Source organism: Macaca fascicularis, chromosome 4, assembly GCF_037993035.2.
Source record: "Macaca fascicularis isolate 582-1 chromosome 4, T2T-MFA8v1.1".
NCBI classification, from domain to species: Eukaryota; Metazoa; Chordata; class Mammalia; order Primates; family Cercopithecidae; genus Macaca; species Macaca fascicularis.
Genome location: NC_088378.1, coordinates 95,949,521 through 95,974,110, shown reverse-complemented (window position 1 = coordinate 95,974,110; position 24,590 = coordinate 95,949,521). Strand labels below are relative to the sequence as shown.

General features: G+C 39.0%; 1 protein-coding gene across 5 annotated transcripts in view; it reads right to left on the bottom strand.

The window, feature by feature from the left end:
* Positions 1-7,090: 7,090 nt before the first annotated feature.
* The window catches only part of HMGN3 (high mobility group nucleosomal binding domain 3), a 32,158-nt gene continuing 14,658 nt past the window's right edge, over positions 7,091-24,590 (bottom strand). Inside the window, exons 2-7 of one of the 5 annotated variants that reach the window (XM_005552504.3) lie at positions 20,836-20,886; positions 14,411-14,440; positions 9,441-9,491; positions 8,136-8,249; positions 7,916-8,015; positions 7,091-7,573 (exon numbers count right to left, since the gene is read on the bottom strand). In XM_005552504.3, the coding sequence (XP_005552561.1) occupies positions 7,560-7,573; positions 7,916-8,015; positions 8,136-8,249; positions 9,441-9,491; positions 14,411-14,440; positions 20,836-20,886 (360 nt within the window). In that variant the 3' untranslated portion in view covers positions 7,091-7,559. Of the gene's footprint in view, positions 8,016-8,135; positions 8,250-9,440; positions 9,492-14,410; positions 14,441-20,835; positions 20,887-24,590 lie in introns of all 5 variants that reach the window. The other 4 variants (XM_005552503.3, XM_015448858.4, XM_005552505.3 and 1 more) reach the window with 4 other exon arrangements.

Here is a 24,590-nt window from a genome sequence, read left to right as displayed (position 1 = left end):
GATGAATAATACTCTTAAGATGTTATTCATTAAGTTAACTTATTTAATTTCTTGTGGGTTTGTTTATGGCTAACATCTGTTAAAGTCATGGAGATATAGTTCTCAAAATGAAATCCATTAGAGAAACTACCTTAAAGGTGTACCATGAAAGAGGTTAGGATTCCATAATGGCTCTTGTAAATGTATGTTTATTTGTGTTACTATCTAATTAATGTTGGCTTCCCCACCCACTACACTCTAAGCACCATAAGAGCAGGGAAACTAACCTTTTCCCTACTGCTTCCCCAGTACCTTGCAAAATGCCTGATACCTAGGAGTTCAATATATTTTTGATAAATTGGTGAACTTGGAAGACAGAGTTTGGTGCACTCCTGGATTACTCTTTGCCCAGTAAAACATACTTCTTAGAGATCAGGATGAACTCACAGAAGACACACTAATCAAATTTGCAGAGGGGGGAACAGCTAGGGAAAGCGTAGGTTGAGCCATAGGAAAATGCTGTTTTTGCAGGTCCAAATGAGAAGAGAAGATAAATGTTTATTTTGGTTCAACCTAATGTGACAGTTTTGAATATTCCTGCTCCCATTTCTCAACCATCTGAGTTTATAAGACTCATTTAAATGCATCACACTTTTAAGAGACATCTGGCCGGGCGTGGTGGCTCACACCTGTAATCCCAGCACTTTGGGAAGCCGAGGCGGGCGGATCACGAAGTCAAGAGATTGAGATCATCCTGGCCAACATGGTGAAACTCTGTCTCTACTAAAAATACAAAAATTAGGTGGGCGTGGTGGCTTGCACCTATAGTCCCAGCTACTCAGGAGGCTGAGGCAGGAGAATTGCTTGAACCCAGGAGGCAGAAGTTACAGTAAGCCATGATTGCACCACTGTACTCCAGCCTGGTAACAGAGTGAGACTCCATCTCCATAAAATAAAATAAAATAAAAAGACATTTATGTCCTATGACCATAATCTGGAAGGGTAAGAGAAACAGAGTTGTTTTAGGGTGTCATAGACATCTTTAGATATTTGAGCAGCTGTTGGGGGAAGGATCAAATTAGCTTGTATGTGTCTGATCCTAGTTTAACTGGAATCAATAATTGGAAGCTTCAAGGAGACAGTTCTTAATTCAGCAATAAGGATGAACTTTCTTTCAGAGCTGTTTGGATGATACTTCTTCAAACTGGATGAATTTAATCAGTCTGAGTAACTCTTTGCTTGATCCTATTGTAAAGAGAAATCTAAGCCACATCAGGGAGGGACTAGATGACCTCAGAGGCTCTTCTCAGCTTTAGAGTTTATGATTTGGCTTCAAGGAACCCAGTGAGACCCATTAATGTAGGTCCAGGTGTATTTATCTCTAAGGGGATATTCTGTATTCAATTGTTAAATATTATATGATTTAAAAAGAAAGGTATTACAGATCATGGTATAATTTTTCTAGAAAAGTGAACTTGGGTCTAGATTAAAAATAAATGTGTGTACACAAAGGTGAACAAATATTATCACAAGAACAGGACCACAACCAACTGAAATATTTTATTTTTCACTAATTGGTGGTATTAGTGTTTTAAAAGGCTTTAAATCCAAGCTAAATTAGATAAAGATTAATTTTTGCATTAATTCCAAGGAATACTTGCCAGAATCATGGTTTATATGTTTGGGCTACACCAAACATATAGCTTCCAATTAGCTTCAGTTGGAGATGGATATAGCAGTGGTAACAACCCTCAGCTTGGTCATTTCCTGTCCATAAAAGACTAAATTCAGTTCAACAAGTATTTACTGAGTCTATTTAGTTTGTCATGTCCTAGAGGCACAAGGGAGAATGAGACAATGCAACCACTCCTCAAGGAACTAATATGCTCCATGTTTTGGCTAGAAATATTAATATTCCCTGTATTAGTCCATTCTCATGCTGCTAATAAAGACATACATGAGGCTGGGTAATTTATAAAGAAAAAGAGGTGTAACGGTCTCACAGTTTCACAAGGCTGGGAAGGCCTCACAATCATGGTGGAAGCCAAAGGAGGAACAAAGGCACATCTTATATGGTGGCAGGCAAGAGAGGTCAGAAGCAAAGGTGGCGGGGAAGGCCCCTTATAAAACCATCAGATTTCATGAGAACTAATTCACCATCATGAGAACAGGATGGGGGAAACTGCCCCAGGATTCAACTATCTCCATCTGGTCCCTCCCACAACAGTTGGGAATTATGGGAACTACAATTCAAGATAAGATTTGTGTGGGGACACAGCCAAACCACATCACTCCCTGAACACTTAAATCTGTGCCATTTAACACTTCTAAACACCTTATAAAGTAAGTACCATTTTAAATCCCATTTATATATAAAAATACTAAAATATAAATAACTGAGTAAACTCTTGTGGTCATACAGCTGGTAAGTAACCAAGACAAGTTTGAACCCAGTCTGGCTTCAGTGTTCACAAGTTTAACGATTATAATATATTGCCTTCTAAGAGGAGCACAATTCCTTTGCATTGTTCAAGAGATACCCACTGCCTCTGACAAAAATACATGGTATATACTCACCGGAAGATGGCTACATAGCCCGTTTGTATTCATCCAATGAGTTCAACTGTTATTTGTGGAAAACCTACTGTATTTTAGACACTGCACCAGGTGATTTCACAGTGACTATCTCATTCAATCCTAACAGCTTTGTCAAACAGATACTATCTTTATTTTACAGAGAAAACTGAGAGCTAGAACTTAAATGACTTTTCTGAGTTCACACAATTATTGAGAAATAGTACCGGGATTTAAGCTCAGGCCTCCTGATTCTAAGTCCTGTGCTCTCAGTAGGCTTATGAAAAGTCATTTTTTAAAAAGAATACAAGTCAGTAGTTGTTAGTATATTTATGAAGTTGTTCAAGCATCACCACTATTTAATTCCAGGACATTACAAAAGACACCCTGCACCCTTTAGGAGCCACCTGCCTTTCCTCCCTCTCCCGTCCCTTGGCAACCAATATTCTAGTTTGTGTCTCTATGGATTTGCCTATTCTGGACATTTCATATAGGTGGCCTTTTACATCTGGCTTCTTTTACTTAGCATTTTGTTTCCAACGTTTATCTGTGTGGTAACATGTATCAATATTTCATTCCTGTTTATGGCTATTCCATTTTATGGACATACTACATTTGTTTATCTACTCATCAGTTGATGAACATCTGGATTGGTTTCCACTTTTTCATTATTAGCAATAATGCTACTATGAACATTCATGTGCAAGTTTTTGTGTGAACATATGCTTTCAGTTCTCTTGAGGATGTACCTAGGAGTGGAATTGCTGGATCATATGGTAACTGTTTAACTTTTGAGGAGCCGCCAAACTGTTTTCTAAAGAGGCTTACCATTTTACAGTCCCACGAGAAGTGAACGAAGGCTCAAATCTCTCTATCTTCTCCAGTACTCACTATTTTTCCTTTAAAATTATTATAATAGCCATCCCAGTGGGTATAAAGTGATTCCTCATTACGGTTTTCAGTTGCATTTCCCTACTAATGATGTTGACTATCCTCTCATATTTCATGTGCTTATTGGCCATTTGTATCCATTTTTGGAGCAATGTCTATTGAAATCTTTTGCTTTTTTTTCCCTCTGAGATGGAGTTTTGTTCCTGTCGCCCATGCTGGAGTGCAATGGCATGATCTCAGCTCACTGCAACTTCCACCTCCTGAGTTCAAGCAATTCTCCTGTCTCAGCCTCCCTAGTAGCTGGGACTACAGTCACACGCCACTACACCTGGCTAATTTTGTATTTTTAGTAGGGACAGGGTTTCACCATGTTGGCCAGGATAATCTCGAACTCCTGACCTCAGGTGATCTGCCCTCGGCCTCCCAAAGTGCTAGGATTACAGATGTGAGCCACCATGCCCAGCCTAAATTACTTATTTTTAATTTAGTTTCTTGTGCTTTTGATGTCAAACCTAAGAAATCACTGCCTAATTTAAAGTCATGAAGATATACATGTAAGTATCATTTTAAAACTGGGCTTTCAAAGACTTTCTCTTCTCCCATGAGGGAAGAGATGCATAATCACAAAGTTCCCTTTATGGCTTTAAGTGAGCTTATGTCTCTATTTGGTGTTGTAAAATTGGGCTTATTTTTACTAGGGGACAGGAACATTACATTTAGATAAATAATTAAACATTTTCTTCTAAATTAAAATTATTTATGTAAAGTGCTTATTACAGGACCTTAAACACATTCTGGCTATTATTATCCTAATCATTATAACCATCCTAAGATTTTAAATCAATATTCTGCAGAAAATAATAAATACAAATAATGAAAGTTTGGCACTCATGATAAAGGAAACACATTCAAAAAAGAGACATGTTAGCATGTGATAGCTGAGGTGAGACAGCTTTTCTAAGCGCACTATTTTTGGTCAACCTAAGGGATAGCATTTGTACCTCTAACCAACAGTTATGTCCCCTAAAATTTGGGGATAGAAACCTTCATTTCACACCTGTTTCCAACTTCTTAATTATGTAAACACACATTTAAGGTTTTATGGGATGGTTCACCTATTGTTTGACCATTGTATCTTGACTTTTGGTTCAGATTAACTTTTCACAGAACTTACAGTTGGGGATTCCAGGGCCACATGCCCACTCTTGCTGCACCAGAATCCATGGGGTAGCCTCCAGAGACAATTTTAAGTGTGCAGTAAATTTCAAGTGTACAAATAGTGCAACTCAATTACAGGGGGCACCATTTGACTCAAAGCGATTGTAGATTCATAGGGCTTTTATAATTCTCCAGCAAATTAGCAGACAAGTGTCTTAGAGAAGGAGAACCTTTTCCTAATTTTCTATAAATTCACCAAAGGGGTAGCAGTGGGGCAGTGCATGGAGAGTCCCACAACTTCCATGTAGTTGAAGGTAGTGTGTCCTTATCTTTGGCAGTATATCCATCAAACCTTCAAGTTCTGGGTGACCAATTTGGGGGATCCTGGGTTATTGTGGGTAGCTGTGGTCTCTATGGTATCTGCTCATTTTGTCAATGTGGCCATGATAATATCCATATATTGTACTTAAGTAGACATCAATAGCCTATAGAACCCCTGATCTTTGTGTGTTTGATGCTATTACTAACAGTAATAATAGTAATAGTTGATGCTACTATTACTATAATAGCATACTATAATAGCATACTATTAATAATAGTAATAGCATCAATGGTTGTTATGAGTAACAATGATTTAAAACACACTGACTCCCCAATAGAAAAAGACAAAATCAGAATTCACAGAAATTCAAATGACCATTAAACAGAAAAAGTTCAATTTTACTAGTAATAGAATACATTTAAAACTAAAAGTGAGGCATATTTTCATTTATTAGACTGACCAAAATGAGTGCTGGCAAAGGTGGAAAGAGATGGTATTCATATGTTGGTGATGGAAGGGGAAATTGGTACATCTTTTTTGGAGGCAGTCAAAATGTCAAATGTATATTCCCTTTGATTCAGACATTCCGCTTCTGGGAAGTTATTTAGTTGAGAGAAGAAATACATAGGTAGGCAAAGCTTTGTATACAGGCATGTTTGTATTGGCAGCACTGTAATATTAGAAATGCTCTATTTCTCCAACTACAGATTGAATAAATTCAAAATAGGATAGTGATTCATTCTTTTAAAAATTATATATACATATATATGTGTGTGTATACATAACCCTAACACACACGAGAAAGACAAAATAGACAAAATAGTGTGCAGTGATTATCTCTGGGATGTAGGAATGGGAGGAAAAAAGATTTTGACTTTTTGCTTTATGTATTATTGTAGTATTTGGTCTTTTTTTTAATCACTGGTATCACTTACATAATTTTTTAAAAAGTAAACCTAGGGAATTTATGGTTCACTTCTGGACTGGAAACTAGCCAGCAATATACTCCAACTGAGTACTAACTGTATACTGAAAATATTTTTGTAAAGTGTTCACTGGATACTAGATATTTTTCTTCGAGGTAAAGCAGTTTTTAGCATGTCCAAAACTCATGAATTAAGGTATGTTTCATACTCAGAAACCAAGTAAACTATGAACAAGATTATTCTGTATATAATACGGTTGATATATGCAGTCAACTAATGACAGACTTGGGACAAGGAGACAAGTTTAAGTTCTTAGCCCCAAAATATAATCTGGAGGAGGAACTTTGTTGATAAGCACAACATAAAAGCACCTAAGGCCCAAAGGAACAACAGCTTCTTTGCAGGAGTCCCTGAGCAGCACAGGCACTACTTGCCATCTTAAAAGATTCAAGTCTTCATTTAAGCCGAATGCCCATAACTCAGCTTTCCTGGGGTGCTCATGCAGTTACCAAACTTCTCAGGTTGCAAACAACAACAAAAAAATAACACGTATAAAATAACTCCTCTGTTCCTGGCACTGCTATGTCCTTTCATAGACATAAAGACACTGTTTAAAATTCAAAAGACTCCAGCCTGGATTTTCTCCTTCCAGTAAGTCAAATACACTCCACATCTCCATTTCTTATCCTAGAAAGGAGCTCTAATATACCCATGCCAACTCCATTCTCAAACTGATGCGAGGCTGAAACATGCTCATGTTGGGTAAATCACTTTCAAAGCTGTGAAGTCCTCAACTGAATGCGAAGGATTTTATACAAATGTGACTTAGTATTTATGATTTTGAAAGTGGGAGATTTTCAAAGTTGAGCCTCAGTTTATGTTTTTTTTTTTTTTTTTTTTTTTTTTTTTTTTTTTTTTTTTTTTACTAGCTTTGATTTAGCAGAACTATATCCTATTTATAAGGATTTTAAAAAATTAGTGCTTTATAAAGTTTTATTATACAGTAATCATTGCTGGCCACTGCTGGTATAAAGTGAATTAGATGTAATTCTTCTACAGTAGCATTCATAGATGATTTTATTAAAATAGTAACAATGTTAAAGGCCAGAACATTAAGAAACAATCTTATTTGACTTATTGGAGATACCGCTATGGCAAGGTCCATCAAAATTCTTTATATCTTCTGCAACAATAAAATGAAACACTCCCAAAATGCAGTAAAGATACTAAGAGTCAGGTATTTTGCAGACAAGTAAACCTTTTATTTTAAACCACAAATAGTCAGCAGGTGGCCACAACTATCCATGTTTCATTAAAATCACATAAAACCTAGGTACAAAAGCACCAGTGATTATTGCTCTAGAAAAACTGCATGAAAAATTCAAATATGCACAGTAAAAACACCACAGTATGCACAGGACTAAATTTTAAAGCAAGTGCATGGAATGCTGAATCAATCTTACACACAGCTTTCCAATATTTAACTGATATTTATTTTACTTGAGGATGATGTAAATTTCCAAAAAGCATGACTATGAGACGATAAAATGTCCATCCTTATATATTTTTGTATGCCAACTAGTAGAGTCCTAAAAAATTAGCATTTACAAAATACTTGGTAAAAATAGCTTTTAAAAGTTGTCCCAAGAGATACATAAAATCAACCCCAATTTTTCATGACAATTCATTCTCCTTCGTTATCTACAGATTCAGTTTTCTGTGCCTGTGAAAAAGAAAGGAAAAAAATATATAGTTACTACTAAAACTACTATAAGCAAAGGAAATTCCACCCACAAACACACAGTTTTGAACATTTGTTTTCTTTTTTTCTTCCAGCTTTACTGCAAAACCTATTTCAACTCTGAGTGAAGAAAGAGACAAAGCAGAAATACATTACACAAACATTTTGTTGCATTTATTGCTTTCTGCTTTTCAAACAACCACAGAAGCCTTACCTGCAAGCTCCCACTCTTCATGATAATTTAAAAAAAAAACAAAAAACAAAAAACCACCACACTACTATCTGATTCTAGTCACTGCAAACATGCAGAATTTTCTACTGTACCCTTAACTCTCACTGTTTCAATCTGCCCCTTTACTGACAGTGTGCTGGGTGGGGTGCCTCTGGAGGTTGAGACATTAACAGTTGAGCGAGAGATGTGGATCTGCAATAACATTACAGGCAATAAAAAGAGACATTAAGAATGTGCTATCACCGGCTGAAGGACTGAGAAATTTCTTTAAAGACACTGATTCAATCAGTGGGAGGTATTTATGAAAAGTACCTCTTCAGCTTTAGTTTCACCATTTTCAGATGGTGCAGTACCTTCCTTTCCAGCTTCCTGCTTTTCCTCCTTCTTCCCTTTAGCACCTCTGCTAATCTTTGCTCCAGGTTCTTTCTAATAGGGGATCAAAGCAGAGGGAAAGAGAATGTTAGACATGGTGTGATGATGGCCAAAATCAATCAGCCTCTGTCCAAACACAAGGTGAAGTACAACCATCACCATCATGGTGGCCTTCATGGAGACACAGGAGCCCAATTTTGCTGGGTTTCAGCTGAGTTGCACTGCACAAATATGAATCTCTGTGAAAATGTAATAACAGGTTGCACAGAAAGTCCAGTGTACTTTCTCTTGTGTGGAAAACACAATGATTCCTCTCCTGGATTTGTTCAGTGGACCTCCCCTCCAGTAAGGGGAGAAGTGGTTCTGCCATGGAGACAGCAGCAGCAGGACTTGGGGAAGGAGGAGGCAGAGCTGGGGGGGAACCCAGCCAGGGGGTGGCTCTGCTGCTGCTTTCCAATGAAACCCCTCACGTGGAGACACATGGCTTGCATGACTAGAAAGCTGGGAAGGTGCCAGGAAATGCAGCCCAGATGAAGCAAAGTTCCTAATTTTAAGACCAAACAACAAAAGTGAGTTCTGTTTCTGAAATCACCTACTCACACCACTATACACGTAAGTTTCAAACAATTCACATGGGACAATACCGAAGGGTAGAGTGCAGAAAAGCCATTTTGGGTAAGTTCCCTAAGAATTCTGTATTTCAGTTTCCTCATCTGCAAAACAGGATATTTGTATCTACTTCAATAGAGTTTATGTGAAGGTCATATGAGTCAAGCAATCAACCATATCTGCCATACTCTAAGGGCCTTATAAATGCTAGTATTACCTGCTGGCATTATTATATTGTTATTATTAGACCTCAGACTGGCTAGCAAAATCCAGTTAGATGAAGTCAGAAGCCCCTTCCCAAATTCCTCCCATAGTGGGGCAGTGCTGCCAGGGCCCAAACTCACCCCCGCTGCGCGCCATGTGAACCGCATGTTCACGAGGCTGCTGCCAAACCCCCTTTGGACACGAGGCTTCTCAGAGCAACATCTCTGACTTCCTGTGCCTCACTGACCAAATGGAAAACACACTCCTATTAAGGCAGAAAACTGTGCTTTATGCCTTTAAGAAAGCCCATAACAGTGGTAACGGTTTTAGCTTGGATCATTAAATATGGCCTTTCCTTGAATGATTCTGAGGTAGGGAATTATAATTTGTTCATTGTTTAAAAAGCCAAAAGTGGGAAACAGCACTTCTTACCTTAGCAGATGTTTTTCTTGGTTTGGGTTCAGGTTTTGGTGGAGCAGGTTTCTGCAAAGATAATTTAAATTACACAAATACTGAAAAAGACAACTGTCAGCACCAAAAGAAACACAAAAAGACTAACAAAGACAACTATGCATTTTGACAAGGCCTTGGTCATTAAAAAGTATTTCATCCTATTTTCAGCACCAGGTAACAGCATAAAGATCTCTGCATTTCATAACTATTTTCACCCTGGGTTCACAAGGGAACTGCAGGTGAGATCGAAAAGCTGACTCCTCATTCCCTGGTCCAGAATAGCTCTCCGGGAACAGGTCTAAGCTTCTATCTCCTACGTGTCTGTTCTTCCTTTTATCACAGCACAGCAGCAAGAGGGATGACTCAGGCCCGTGGCCAAAGGACTCAGTGAATTCAGTTGCACTGGCCTTCCTAACAATCTAGAAATCACCGCACAATCACTAGCAAAGCCCAGCTGGTAATGAAGACTGCTGCCTGTGAAGTATTTCAAAATCACTTCCAAATCCTTCCACTTCTGATGTAGATTTCGAGTTTCTGTTGCCAAGCTTCTTCCTACTTTTATTCTCTCCAATGCCAGCTCAAGGTGAGAATCTTTTGCCTAACCAGATATGCTGGGCTTATTTGTCCCTAGAGGTTTTCATTGAGAACATAATTATAATGATAAAATGTCTACTGTTAGCTCCCAAAGTTTAAAATTTTTCACAGATATTATTAGCCAAAGAGTCCCCTAGGAAACTATTTTTTCCTGCCTCATGTGGTCCTCCCTCCAGTTCCCATGAGCAGCACTCACACACCGTGTGACCACGGTCCCTCTGCCACACAATGCTTCAGCCCTGGCCAGCTTCCCAGGGGCCTGAGACCAGGTGGCACATGCGGATAACTGGGGAAAGATAACCATTTGACTCCAGGAGTTTTCTGTAGATACTTTAGGGCAAATATTTCTCTCATAGAACTAGAAAAAAGTGTACATCTCTCCCGGCACTAGAATGGTTTTAAAATAGAAAACACTGGCCAGGGTCTCCCCCTATGGAGAAAAATACATGTTCCTCCCTACTGCCTCTAGGTAATTCAGGTTCACACTGAATCTGCCCCTTTTCATCAAATGCATAAAGGGAAATTGTAGACAGTTCGATTTCAGAAGATTGGCTGTTAGAAATGACCTTTCAAATAAAAAAGAAATTGAGCTTGAAAAGTAAGAGATGTTTTTATTAATCTTCTTATCACCCTAAATCTGCAGCCCAAATATAGCAGCTTTCATGGTTCTTACATTTTCAGAATTTAAAACATTTTGTCATCCTAAGCTTTGATATACTGTATTAATATACATGTTTTCTCCATTTACAGTAAACAATTTCCTTTTATATTATTTTCTGTAGGGCAGACCTTTCCCTCTGACCCAGCATTCAAGTGTTTTGATGGGACCAGGAAATGAGGTTTTGAAGTCCGTAATCCTGCTGGCCTCTGAGGAGGCTCTGTTTCCGTAGCACAGGGAATGATCTCAGTGGAAGGTGCTTATATTGCTGGTTTCTGGTGCTCAGGAAAAGCTTCGTTGTAAATTTTGGTTTTCATTTGACTTACAAGGTGTGTTCCCTTAACTGCCTGGAGATTCACAACAGCAACCCCAGCTCTTAAGTCCTCCTAGTGACTGACACGTCTTCCTGATATGGTTTGGCCGTGTCCCCACTCAAATCTCATCTTGAATTGTAACTCCTACAATTCCCATGTGTCGTGCGAGGAACCCGGTGGGAGGTGATTGAATTACAGGGGTGGGTCTTTCCTGTGCGGTTCTTATGATTAGTGAATGAGTCTCATGAGATCTGATGGTTTTAGTAACAGGAGTTTCCCTGCACAAGCTCTGTCTCTCTTTGCCTGCCACCATCCACGTAAGACATTACTTGCTCCTTTTGCCTTTCTCCATGATCGTGAGCCTTTCCCCAGCCACATGGAACTGTAAGTCCAATAAAACCTCTTTCTTTTGTAAATTGTCCAGTCTTGGGTATGTCTTTATCAGCAGTGTGAAAATGGACTAATACAGTAAATTGGTACCAGAAGAGTGGGGCGCTGCTGAAAGATAACTGAAAATGTGAAAGTGACTTTAGATCTGGGTAACAGACAGAGGTTGGAACAGTTTGGAGGGCTCAGAAGAAGACAAGAAAATGTGGGAAAGTTTGGAACTCTCTAGAGACTTGCTGAACGGCTTTGACCCTTACTAAAGACTTGTTGAATGGCTTTAACCAAAATGCTTATACTGATATTGGCAATGAAATCCAGGCAGAGGTGGTCTCAGATGGAGATGAGGAACTTGTTGGGAACTGGAGCAAAGGTGACTTGTTATGTTTTAGCAAAGAGACTGGCAACATTTTGCCCCTGCTCTAGAGATCCATGGAACTTTGAACTTGAGAAAGATGATTTAGGGTATCTGGTAGAAAAAATTTCAAAGCAGCAAAGCATTCAAGAGGTGACCTGGGTGCTGTTAAAGGCATTCAGTTTTAAAAGAGACACAGAGCAGAAAAGTTTGGAAAATTTGCAGCCTGGCAATGTGACGGAAAAGAAAATCCTATTTTCTGAGCTGAGGAGAAATTCAAGCCGGCTGAAGAAATTTGCATAAATAATGAGGAGCCAAATGCTATGCACAATACAATGGGAAAAATGTCTCCAGGGCATGTGAGAGAGCTTTGCAGCAGCCTCTCCCATTACAGGCCCAGAGGTTTAGGAGGACAAATGGTTTTGTGGGCCTGACCCAGGGTCCCAGGGTTCCTCTGCTGTGTGCAGTCTAGGGACTTGGTGCCCTGTCTCCCAGCCGCTCCAGCTGTGACTAAAAGGGGCTAAGGTACAGGGGCTGTTGCTTCAGTGGGTGGAAGTCCCAAGCCTTGGCAGCTTCCATGTGGTGCTGAGCCTGCGAGTGCGCAGAAGTTAAGAATTGAGGTTTGGGAACCTCTGCCTCGATTTCACATGTATGGAAACACCTGGATGCCCAGGCAGACATTGTTGCAGGGGCAGGGTCCTCATGGATAACCTCTGTTAGGGCAGTGCAGAAGGGAAATGTGGGGTTGGAGCCCTCACACAGAGTCCCTACTGGGAAACTGCCTAGTGGAGCTGTGAGAAGAGGGCCACTGCCCTCCAGACCCCAGAATGGTAGATCCACTGGCAGTTTTCACTGTGTGCCTGGAAAAGCCACAGTCACTCAATGCCAGCCTGTGAAAGCAGCCAGGAGGGAAGATGTATCCTGAAAAGCCACGGGGGCGGAGTTACCCAAGACCATGGAAACCCATGTCCTGCATCTGCGTGACCTGGATGCAAGAAAAGGAGTCATAGGAGATCATTTTGGAGCTTTAAGATTTGACTGCCCTGCTGGATTTCAGACTTGCACGGGGTCTGTAGCCCCTGTGTTTTGGCCAATTTCTCCCATTTGGAAGGGTGGTATTTACCCAATATCTGTATCCCCATTTCAACCTAGAAGTAACTAACTTGCTTTTGATTTTACAGGCTCACAGGCAGAAGGGACTTGTCTTGTCTCGAATGAGACTTTGGACTTTTGAGTGAATGCTGAAATGAGTTAAGATTTGGGGGACTGTTGGGAAGGCATGTTTGGTTTTGAAATATGAGGACATGAGATTTGGGAGGGGCTGGGGGCAGCAAACCAGAATGATATGGTTTGGCTATGTCCCCACCCAAATGTCATCTTGAATTGTAACTCCCACAATTCCCATGTGTCATAGGAGGAACCTGGTGGGAGGTGATTGAATTATGGGGCAGGTCTTTCCTGCACTGTTCTCATGAAAGTGAATGAGTCTCATGAGATCTGATGGTTTTAAAAATGGGAGTTTCCCTGCACAAGCTCTCTCTCTCTCTGCCTGCTGCCATCCACGTAAGATGTGACTTGCTCCTCATCTTCCACCACGATTGTGAGGCTTCCCCAGCCACATGGAACTGTAAGTCCAATTAAACTTCTTTCTTTTGTAAAATGCCCAGTCTTGAGTATGTCTTTATCAGCAGTGTGAAAACAGACTAATACACTTCCTTATGAGACTCACGTGAAACACTGGCTCGCCTGATCCAAACAGCTGTATTTCCGAACTTGTGAGTGGTCCTAATACTTATTTTTGCTTTGATTCCCTATATTGTACCAGACACAGATTTGGGTTGAGAATGAAATCCATGCTTTCCTGAAGACCAAAGTAGCATGAAGCTTCTGTAATAGCTAGTATGAGGATATACTAAGATAGTGTCAGTCAAAATACCAGTGCGTTTCCCTCTACCTTCTTAGTGGAAAGCCTGGGCTGCAGGAATTTTAAACAAAATCCTCCGCTGGAGTCCAGCTAATCTCTTAGCAGGGCAGCGAAAGAGAAGAGCATAAGAGCCAGTAGGGAGCACAGGCTGATGAGGAAGAGCTGGAGGATGTCCACCTTGGAGGTTCAGCCACATCTGCCCATCTCAGCTTGTATCCTAACCCCACAAGAATTTACTGGCTCACGAAGGAGACTCCAAATAGCGAAGTAGAATTATTACTGTTACAAAGATTCTTAAGGTCTGAAATGAGGCTACAGTATATGGATTCAGACAACTTTCAGAACATTCTCATATAGACATTCTAAAGTATGAGTTGTGGACAGAGAAGCAGAATTCTGTCCACTTCAGCACATCACAGGTAGAATCTGAAGACTGAAACTTTGCCTAATATACTACTTTTGTGTCAGAGATATAGCAATGTCAAACAACATCCTGCTTTATATCCTTCGTAATGGGGCTGGCCACTGTCTGACACATTTGATCAAGTCAATTGCTTGGTAACACTGGTCAAATTTGCTAGATGTGAGGACCCTAGGTAATTTTCAAAAAGAAAATAAACTCATGGGAAACCATCTTAATCTTCCTTTTGCTGCTTCACTTTGGACAAAGGGACCATGTACTCATAAGAACTAACGCTGAAGTGGTTCTAAGGTACTTACCGCTGACAATCTGGCAGACCGTCTTGTGGGCTACAAAGGGAATGGAAAATATACATATTTTTTGGTGATTATACAAAACGAAGTTGATTTTTAAAAATCTATTCTTAATATACCTTACTTTGTTGAATGACTATAATGTATGATTCCCATCACCTTCTCCAGGTAAGCACAATGAAACATATCCCAAGTCCCCTGGGCACCATGACACTCAAGAGGAAGTATTTCTAAAAAGGGGTAGGTACACTGTTCAAATAAACAGCTACTCCCAACTCAGGGTGTGGTGAATAAGTAAGGGAAATGAAGATCAATTTAGGCTTTATCCCGAATTAAAACCTCTACTCTTATGACAAAATCAACAGCAAGAACATTGAGGTGCTATTTAAGAGCTAGTCTTCAGTCTGACTCCAGCTCCTTAAAAATGGAACTAAAGCTTTTAAGTTAATACAAGAAGAGACTTATGCAATTGTGTAGAAACCAAAATAGCAGGAGTTCCCCATCTTGCTGCTATGTTAGAAATGAAAATGATTACAAATCTTGGCAGTTAACTAGAAAGCCTTCTTTTTACCGATAACAAAACAAACACATTTATCTAGTAGTATACGTTCAAAGGATTTAACTAGAATTAAAAGTGCATTAATTTTTTCTTTTAATTTCAAAGTTTAGAAAATTTACAGAGAAATTGTGTAGAGATTGATATTTTGGGGAAATCTTTTTTTCTTCAAGGATATTACAAGTTAACAGCAAATGACCCTGCAAAGAAAATCTAAATTGAAAGAACTGTCCTAGGCCTTTCAGCAATAACACACAAAATTGATATTCTACTTACCATCCAACCTACAGTGGCTCCCCAAGGGATTTCACATTGTAAAAGTATAACTGCCTTTTTAAAAAAGTGCTCCAGAAAGAAATACTCCATACTTTTTGTCTGGTTAATTCACTGCTCCATCTCCAGTACAGTAGTGTACTGGCCAACATACAGTATAAACTCAGTATTTGCTGAATAAATGAATCCAAGCCTTTCCCTAGTTCTCACTTCCTCATGCAGAATTTGCCTCAGTATAATAAATGTTTCAAATAATTTTTCCTAAGGGGGACAGCAAAAATGGTCAGTAGGAACCCATGCCATAATTATGAGGAATCATGGAATTCTTGAAGTGGGGCTAAGGTCAGTCTAGGTCAGCCAGTCAGGCCAAACTGGAAGAAATATTTCTTGCCATCTCCACATCTAAGAACTTTCTTGCTGAAAATAGCCAGAGAAGCTAAACTCATCTTTCTTTAAACTACAGAAGGAAATGAAGGGCCAGAGCCTCCATGAATACTTTTAACCCTGGGGTCTCGAGGAAAAATCAGAGCTGGACTTAAGGCCAGCTACGAGAATGTGCTGGGAATGAGAGGCTGTGCAGGTTAAGTGGTTGGGTGGGATACACTCACTGCACAGAGTAAAAGCATGTAAGCTCAGCACATAGCCCTGTGAATTAGTACAGGAGGAGTGTGTGTCAGATTCTCCACAGGAACTACAGTGCCTGCTATGGTTCTCAAGGGTGTATTCCTGACAGTGCACCCACAAGTCCCTGGGAACCAGAATCCAAATCCTGCAATACTTTTCCCAGGATGGTTAACTGTATTGAGTATACTGAAGAAAAGGCAACATTTGCAAGTAAACCGGGCAACAAGAGGGTATCTTGTGTTTTTTTAATGTACTTTCTGAGCATAGAGGAGAAAAGAGCACCTTCCAATTACCCAACAGAGCTCAGCTCTGAAGCTTCAGTGTGGCCTCAAGGACAACCCATGTCTGACAAACTACAGCAGGCAGAACAACACCTTCCAAGATGAAAGTGGCAGTCTCCCTGCTAAAGAGAGGTCAAAGAACCTTATCTGACTCCCTCTTCACTTGATGTCAACTCATGTGCACCACGTTGGTCTTGCCTCACATTCACTTCATCTGACTCATGTCTCCATCCCCTCTTGCACAGGACCACCTTCTCTTGTATTTCTGTGGCTCCAATGTGTAGCAGGGGCCCTCAATAAGTGTTGAGATGAACAGAAGGGGTAAGCACCAGAAACATACAGCAACTGTGAACTTGTAGGGAGGGGAAGAAGTCCTAGAGCCACTACTCAGTTACTCTTTAGTTTGGGGCCTGAAAAGGGGTCAAACATGTTAGCCATAACTCAAAACTGCCTCCCTATCTGCCATCTAGTTGTCTTGAATAAAATCTCCATGAAGTGAGGCAAAATCATGAGAAAAGCTCCCCAACTGTGACACTGTTGTTCCTCTCCATGTGAACACCTGAACATGCTGAATAGACTAAGTGATGCCAGAGGGCTCTTTGGGATTTCCAGAGACATTCCAATCTAAGCACTGCTTTGCAGAGCCTAACAGTTGTTCTGATCCAAAGGACTTAATACCTTTTAAAAATTCAGGTCCAGTACAGGAGTTCCAAAATAAAAAGCCTAGGAAATTAATGAGGGGGAAAAAACAAAAACAAAAAAAAGCCTAAGCTGTAGCCAGTCCCTAAAAATCCTATCTTTTATTATAAAATCAATTTATGACTTGCTACCTAGAATTTCCCAGCTCTTCTTTCTATGCCACTAAAAAAGACCTTTCTTACATTTTCTTTTCCAGTAGCCATCATAAGACATTTTCATTTTCACTGCAAACAGTGGAGGCTGAGATGAACGTTTCACTCACAGTCAGCAGTACTGATTATGCATGCAAGTATGGACACCTTCCTGGAAAGTTCCATCAGCTTTCACAGCCTTAAAATCTATAAACTATGGGACTATATTTATTGGATATGAAATAGATGAGACTGCTATTTTTTTCCCTGTTAAAACACTAACATGTGAAGTACTCATTTGAGACTCAGATTGGGTGGGACTGCTAAGGAAAAAAAAAGATATTAAGAATTTCTCTCTCTTTTTTTTTTTTTTATTGTGAATCCTCAGGAAAAGTGGTCCAGAGACTGCTCCTCAGCACTTCTCTGACATTCACTATTCCCCTTCCTTGCTTTGTTTTTCCTAATTGCCAATATCCAATTATTTTACTACCTCTCAGGGAGGGAAGGAGGGCTTTTAGAATGAAAAATCATCATTGATAAATATGACAAACAGATATGACAAATGTGAGGGTTTGTCACTACGGTATATAGGTGCTGGTCACAATGGAATTATCCCATAGGCATCATCCCATAGGCATGATCATCCTTTAGGTTGGGGAAAATTCTGGTGAAGCCTACTCTGAAAGACATGAAATCTACTTTAATATCCTGGTTGCAAAAGCAACATAGAAGTCTAATCTCCCAATGACAAAGTACACGGGGATAGCTACATTCAATAGAATCACTGTAATTTGCTGGATACTGCTTGAAACACACGGACCATTCCTTTGGAATGTGGGAGTATTTTTATTTTTAAGAGATTTTTTTGCTCTTGAGCCTGACCATGTACCTCCAAGCAAAACCCAAAAGTCAAGTTGCTTCTATTAAAAAAAAAAAAAAAAAAAAAACTTAAAAAGAAATTGCCTTCTTTTCAAAACTGGGAAGTAGAAAAGTTTGTACCTCAGAGCCTTGGCTGGGAATAGACAAGACAGAAAAATGGATCCTGGATTACCAGATTTTTAGGACTGCCATAAAAGGGCCATAGAGATAGCAGATTTTGGAGCAGGAGATGCAGGTATCTATCCTGGTTCTGCTATTTACAAGTTCTAATACCCAGGGAAAATCATGTTTCTCTGAGAACTCTGCTCTAGTTAAAATAGGGATAACATCTGCCAATCTGTCCTCCAAAATAGCACTTCTCTGACATTCACTATTCGCCCTCCTTGCTTTGTTTATCTTCATAGTTAATATTCAATCATTTTATTTTACTCTCTCTCCCACTAAAAGGAAGTGCCATGAAAGCAGGGATTTTTGCTTGTTTTGTTCACTGTGGGATCTGGAGAGCTTAGAACAGTGCTTGGCACATTATAGGTGCTTATACATTTTTATCGAGGAATAATCTGCTTCCTCTCATTTTAGAATTACTATATGGACCAGACAAAATAATGGATGTAAAAGGGTTTGTAACTGTTGATGGTAATGACTATAACGTATTATTTTGGTTGTTTACCGTCCAAGTCCCCTGAAGTACTATCTTCTGCACAATGCCTTCTAATATGGCAGTGGAAAAGGATTTTCAAAAGAGAATCCCCCTTAGTAACTGTTATCCATTTACTATAGTCAAGATGGTGCATACTCGATGACATAACTGAAAAATTCAGTCAATCCAGTGGGAAAGAAAAAAAAAATCAATATACTGACAGTTTTTACCCGAAACCATCAGCAAACTAACTGACCTTTTCACTTTTTAAATAACTGTGTTGATGTTCTGAAGTCATTATCATGAGTTTTAATCTGGCCTTGGCTTAAATGACAGGTAGAGCCTTGTCAAGAAAGCATTTTTATTAACAAAAAATATATAAAATACATAGAAATGATATAAAATAAAATATAAAAATAACAAAAATAATAACATAATAAAAAAATTAGCCAGGTGTGGTAGCATGCAGCTACAGTCCCAGGCTGAGATGGGAGAATCGCTTGAGCCAGGGAGATAGAGACTGCAGTGAGCTGCGATCTCGCCACCTCACCCACGCCAGCCTGGATGAGAGAGTGAGATGCTGTCTCAAAAAATAAAATAAAATAAAATAAAACACAATAAAATAAAATGTATAATACAGCTGTACAAAACCACACACATATCCTTTATGTATATATTCTCACCAGCTTGATTTGCTTTTAGTGTAGTGGAATTGGAAAGACAATCAAAGATTACTGGGTGCCATGGTGTTCCTAGGTTTTCTGACTGACAAATCAATTTAAATGCCAGTCCCTAAGGAAAAACCCAAATGCTTTTGTTTTGGCGTCCAAATCTTAAAAACATTAAGGTTAGTTATACTTAGCCAACTGTTCTAAAAATCACATTTTGCCATTTCCCAAGAAAATTCAAGCATTTATCACTTTTTGGTTGGTTCTTATCATTTTTTGGTTGGTTCTCGCATATGTGTGGTGACTCTGCTTTGGATAAAAAACTTCATGATTATTACAAACTCTGTTAAACAGTGAATGCTAGGTACATGGATCATGGGGACAGATGGTTTTGTTTGTTTTGCTTTTAACTTATTTCTTTATAGGTTCTGTTGAAGATTTTCCACTTGGCAGAATGAATTTCCTTGTACAAATCTTGTGCAGGGGTTTTGGTATCATGATAAACTCCTCTGAATTATTAACCACATTATGAATCACCCAATCAAAGAACCTGTAACTAGATATTGTTTTTGTCTCACTCATGACCCCTTTTAGTTGATAAGTTCAAGGGTAACAGCTGCAGTTTTCTAAAGCTCTGTGTAAAGGGAATGATTGCCATCAAAGTTATATCTCATTTCCTACTGTTTCGCCCATCTTTTTTTTAGAGGTTCATGGTAATAACCACAGAGGGTCAAATCCAAGAATCTCTTCCAAGTTTCTGGACTTTTGGAGGTTTCTGAATTTTAATACAAAATATCTTTGGATCATTGCCTAATTAAGTATCCTAATATCCTAAGAGTGTTCCCAATTAAAAAAAAAAAAAAAAAAAAAAAAAGCTTTAATATTTTGACACATTGTATATCCCTCTATAGTTTTTTTTTTTTTTTTTTTTTTTTTTTTTTTAATGGAGTCTCACTCTGTTGCCCAGGCTGGAGTGCAGGGGTGCGATCTCGGCTCACTGCAACCTCTGCCTCCCGGGTTCATGCCATTCTCCTGTCTCAGCCTCCTGAGTAGCTGGGACTACAGACGCCCGCCTACATTTTTATATTTTTAGTAGAGATGGGGTTTCACTGTGTTAGCCAGGATGGTCTCTATCTCCTGACCTCATCATCCGCGTGCCTCAGCCTCCCAAAGTGCTGGGATTACAGGCGTGAGCCACTGCGCCTGGCCTATAGTTTTTGATTTTAGAGATGATCCTTCTCAGGCAAAATATTCAGAACCTAAAAACTGATTTATAATCTACTCATTAGAGCATAGAATTTATGAGATCTACAGTCTTTCATTTTCTTGCTGTGAAAGGCAGACTTTGTTCTCCTTGATGAATTTACCTACTATATTACTCTTTGCCCAGAAGGAATTCTCAGTATCTGCTTTAACGGAAAGCAGGGCTGACAGGTAGAAATATAAACAACACAGTAAGTGGAAAATGCCTCATCAATATATCCAACTGAAACAAATCTAGGCCAAGCGAGACTACATATAGACACTTATCGCTGTTTTATGTAGTCTTAACAACCTTGTTCATTCATATTAAACTTTGTTCATATGATTCTCCCCATTTCATGCAGATGCAGACAATCCTAACGATATTAAACATTTTAATGTAAATAATTAAATATAGGATGTCAAAGATATACTTACCTCCTGTTTAGTTACTTTGGATCCATCTTTGCCCTCTGTATTCTCTGGAGACTAGAAAGAAAACATTTCAGTGAATTGTATTTAAATTGGAAAACTCACATCAGAAAAATGTTTTTAAAAAGTTACCTCATTCCCAGGACAAGATAAGCCAACAGATTTTTTTACAGAGAAAAACTAAGTTACAACAGGGTATGTCTTGCACACACCTACGTGCATGCATGCACACACACAGTAGATAGCTGCGTAACTGCTGCTCGACTTTTAAAGCAGAAATGGTGAAAGAATGATGCGATTCCCTGTTCTCAATGTGCATTCACCCTAAGCGACTTTCATTTATCTTTGACGATTCCAGTTAAAGAACAGGGGCCAGAGGTCAGTGGCAGGAATGCCTGGGAGCCACCCTCTTGTTCCACTTGCTTGTTCCAGTCACTCCGTTCCTTTAAGATAAGGGCAGGATGCTGGTAAAGCCCAGGCCTACCACAAAAGCACATTTTCATCCCATCTTTGCCTCGCCTTGATTTCTAGCCCATTCCTTGATATGAACTGACAAATTTATCATAGATTACTATTTTTCCATTATCAACTCCAGTATCTCTACTAAACTCCCAGCCTCGGCATGACAGCCAGGCTACGTGCCACCCACAGCTGATTTATTTCCAGGTTTTGATCCATCCCCTGGGGCGGCACCTGCCTCCTCTTGTGACAGCTCAAACCTGACTCCTTTACAGGATGTGTATACTATGGGAAAAAAACATACCTTATATTTTCTTTATTTTTAAAGTAAAATATACTTTGGATTTATTGGACACTCCACATGTCCCAATATTTTTTATTGGCTAAGAGTTATTAAATAATATTAAAACAAACTAATCAGAAAACTAGACTAACATTTTAAAACTACATGAAGTTGGAAAGTGAATACTCAGTCTCTATGGCACAAATAGGCTGCTGATCTGAATAGAGCACCCGTTAGAAAAAAATACAAATAGCAAACTGACATTTGACACGATGTTTGGCTCAGCAAAATAAAACGGCTATGTGGTAATGCCTCATCTGATAAAATGAGAACAAAATTCAAGAGATCATAAAACCTACTGTTTGAGGCTAGTGACACTGTAAATTAATATAATCATTTCAAAGAACAATTTGGCAATATGAAAAAGACAGAGAGGACTAATATGATGACCTAGTAATTTCAATTTTGGAATCTGGACTCAAAAAAAGAAACTCTTCGTAAAAATATGGCTTTATTTGTACTATTTCTAATATGGAATAAGTGGAAGCAATTCATGTATCAGTAAATAATAGAGAAATGATTAAGTAAACTATTATTTGCATATTTATGTAACAGTGAATGACATTAAAAAGTTAGGCAATGTGAATACATGAAAAGTCCACATAAAATAATGCTAAATTAAAAAACTTAGGTCATAAAAAAAGTATGCAAAACAAAGGTCCTAAGTATACATAAAAGTCTTTAGGAAAGACAAAAGCTTTTCTTCAAGGCAAAGGACCCAGAGACCTTTCTCTATTCCTGAGAGCTGCCTGTTACCCATAGCCTATCATATGCCCTCTTTCCAGAACCTCACATGTCATGGATTTCTCTCTTGTTTCCAAATCAACCATCTCCCCTCCTCCATGGAACCTTCTCCACTATGAAGAAACAGTTTTCTCTTTTTTGTTCCCCACTCTCTTGCACAGGAATATTTCATTCATTGATCTTGTGTTAATCAGTCAGTTGTGGCAAAATCTTAGTCTGAGCATACGAAGATAATTCCTAGGTGGACCACTGGTCTTTGCTCACTTCCATGGCTACAAACTCAACCCTTCTGGATACGACAGATCCTTGGTTGTCTAGGAGTGCTAGGCTTTCATTCAGACCCGTCAGGTCACTCAGTAGATTTCAGTCTAGGGTACTCTTTACCTGTAATTGATAGGCAGTTAACACAGCACTACATAGCTATTATAAGAAAAACTGATGTTAATGACATTATTCTCATATTTTTCTATGCAGTGGATTAGTGACAGGCAATATGATGGAGTTCAATCTCTAAACACTGACCTAATAATGTTTGTATGGGATGCAAATTATTCAAAATAGAGAAACTTGGAAAGGCACTGTATAAAAAAAGCAGGTACACTGAAAATGTGAATGCCTTCAGATGAATGAACATGAGGCTCTGGATGTGAAGAGCTAGCCAAGCTGATTTCTCTGGCAATCTCCCACAACGGCTTTCTATTAACAAGCATTTAATACATCTGCAGTCAGGAACAATCCATCTTTACCGGGGATCAGTGTGATACAATGGTATGAATGCAGGATGTGAGCTCAAGACACCTGGCTGGAATCTTGGCTCTCTACCTAGAAGCTGTATGATCTGGGACAGTGACTTGATCACAGTGGCTCAGTCTCCTTCATCCATGATAGATGATAATGACAGCTAACTCAAAGGGTACTGCTTATGATCAAGTGAGATACTGGAGAAAGCATTTCATAAACTGTAAATTGTTATACAGAGGTTATGCGATAAAAAAGATCTTTAGTCTTCTGAATTATACAGTATGAAACTATATTCAACAGAGCCTTAAAGTTGAGCACATTTCCTTACATCCAGATTCCCTGCAAACTGGTTATCTGTTTTTGCTGCACAGAGTAACAGGTAGACTATTTTGGAAAGACCTACCATTATAAGCTGTCTTATCACATAACCCTCTCCATCAATTAACACTAAGCCACAGGCTGGAGACAGGAAGGAAGAGAGCGTGGTTTTAAGGGATTAAAACAGAAACCCAAAGCTTTTTGTGCCAAGGGATTGCGAGGAATAAAAACAAAGAAAAGGGGGAAACAAAAGGTTGGGGGTGGATATAGGGGATCTCAGATGTACTTCAACCTTCTGGCAGGTGGATGTGAAAGATGAGGAGAGTTAGATGGGATGCAGGGACTGCCAAGGCAAAGGGAGCTCTTGCTCCATTCTCCAAGACACAACAGGCTTACACTAATCCAGTTTGAACCAAGAATGGTCAAGAGGGCCCAAATCATGGTCAAATAAAAAGGTCTCATGCACATATCCATCTCTGCAAGAGATGTTTTAACTTTTTGTTGTTAGTTTCTCGTGCCTTTTAAGGAAGCTGCTTATGTGAGGATACTCCTGTATGTTCTCTTACCCTGTACCAGCCCTAAGCTTTGTTTCTTATCCCCTCTGGCACACCCCAAGAAGGAAAACAATGGGGAGTGGGGAGGGAAGGAATGCTTGCTCAATCAGATTTTCAGACTTAAAAATAATAAACAATATAGTTAACTAACACTTATACAACAATATGATACTTAAAAGAGACACCAAAAACTTATATAGAAAGCATGAAAATAAAAGGATGTTGAAAAAATATATACTTAGCTAAAATTAAAAAGTCGAAACAACCTAAATACATGTCATCAGGAGGATATATACACTGTGGTATATAATAAAATAATATGTAGCAGTGAACACAAATGAACTATGTGTATGCACATCAACAGAGATGAATCGCACAAACATAATGTTGGGCAAAAAAGGGAAGTCATGGCATGATTTTAAATAAAGTTTGAAAATACAAATACAAGGAAAGTCTATAAAGAAAAGCATAACAAATGATAACTGCAAAATCATGACAGAGGTTACCTTTTGCTGAGGAAAGGGAGGGTAATTTGGGAAAGACAAAGTCATTGGTAAGAGGTATATTCCTTAAGCTAGATGCTGGTTTATTATTATGTAAAT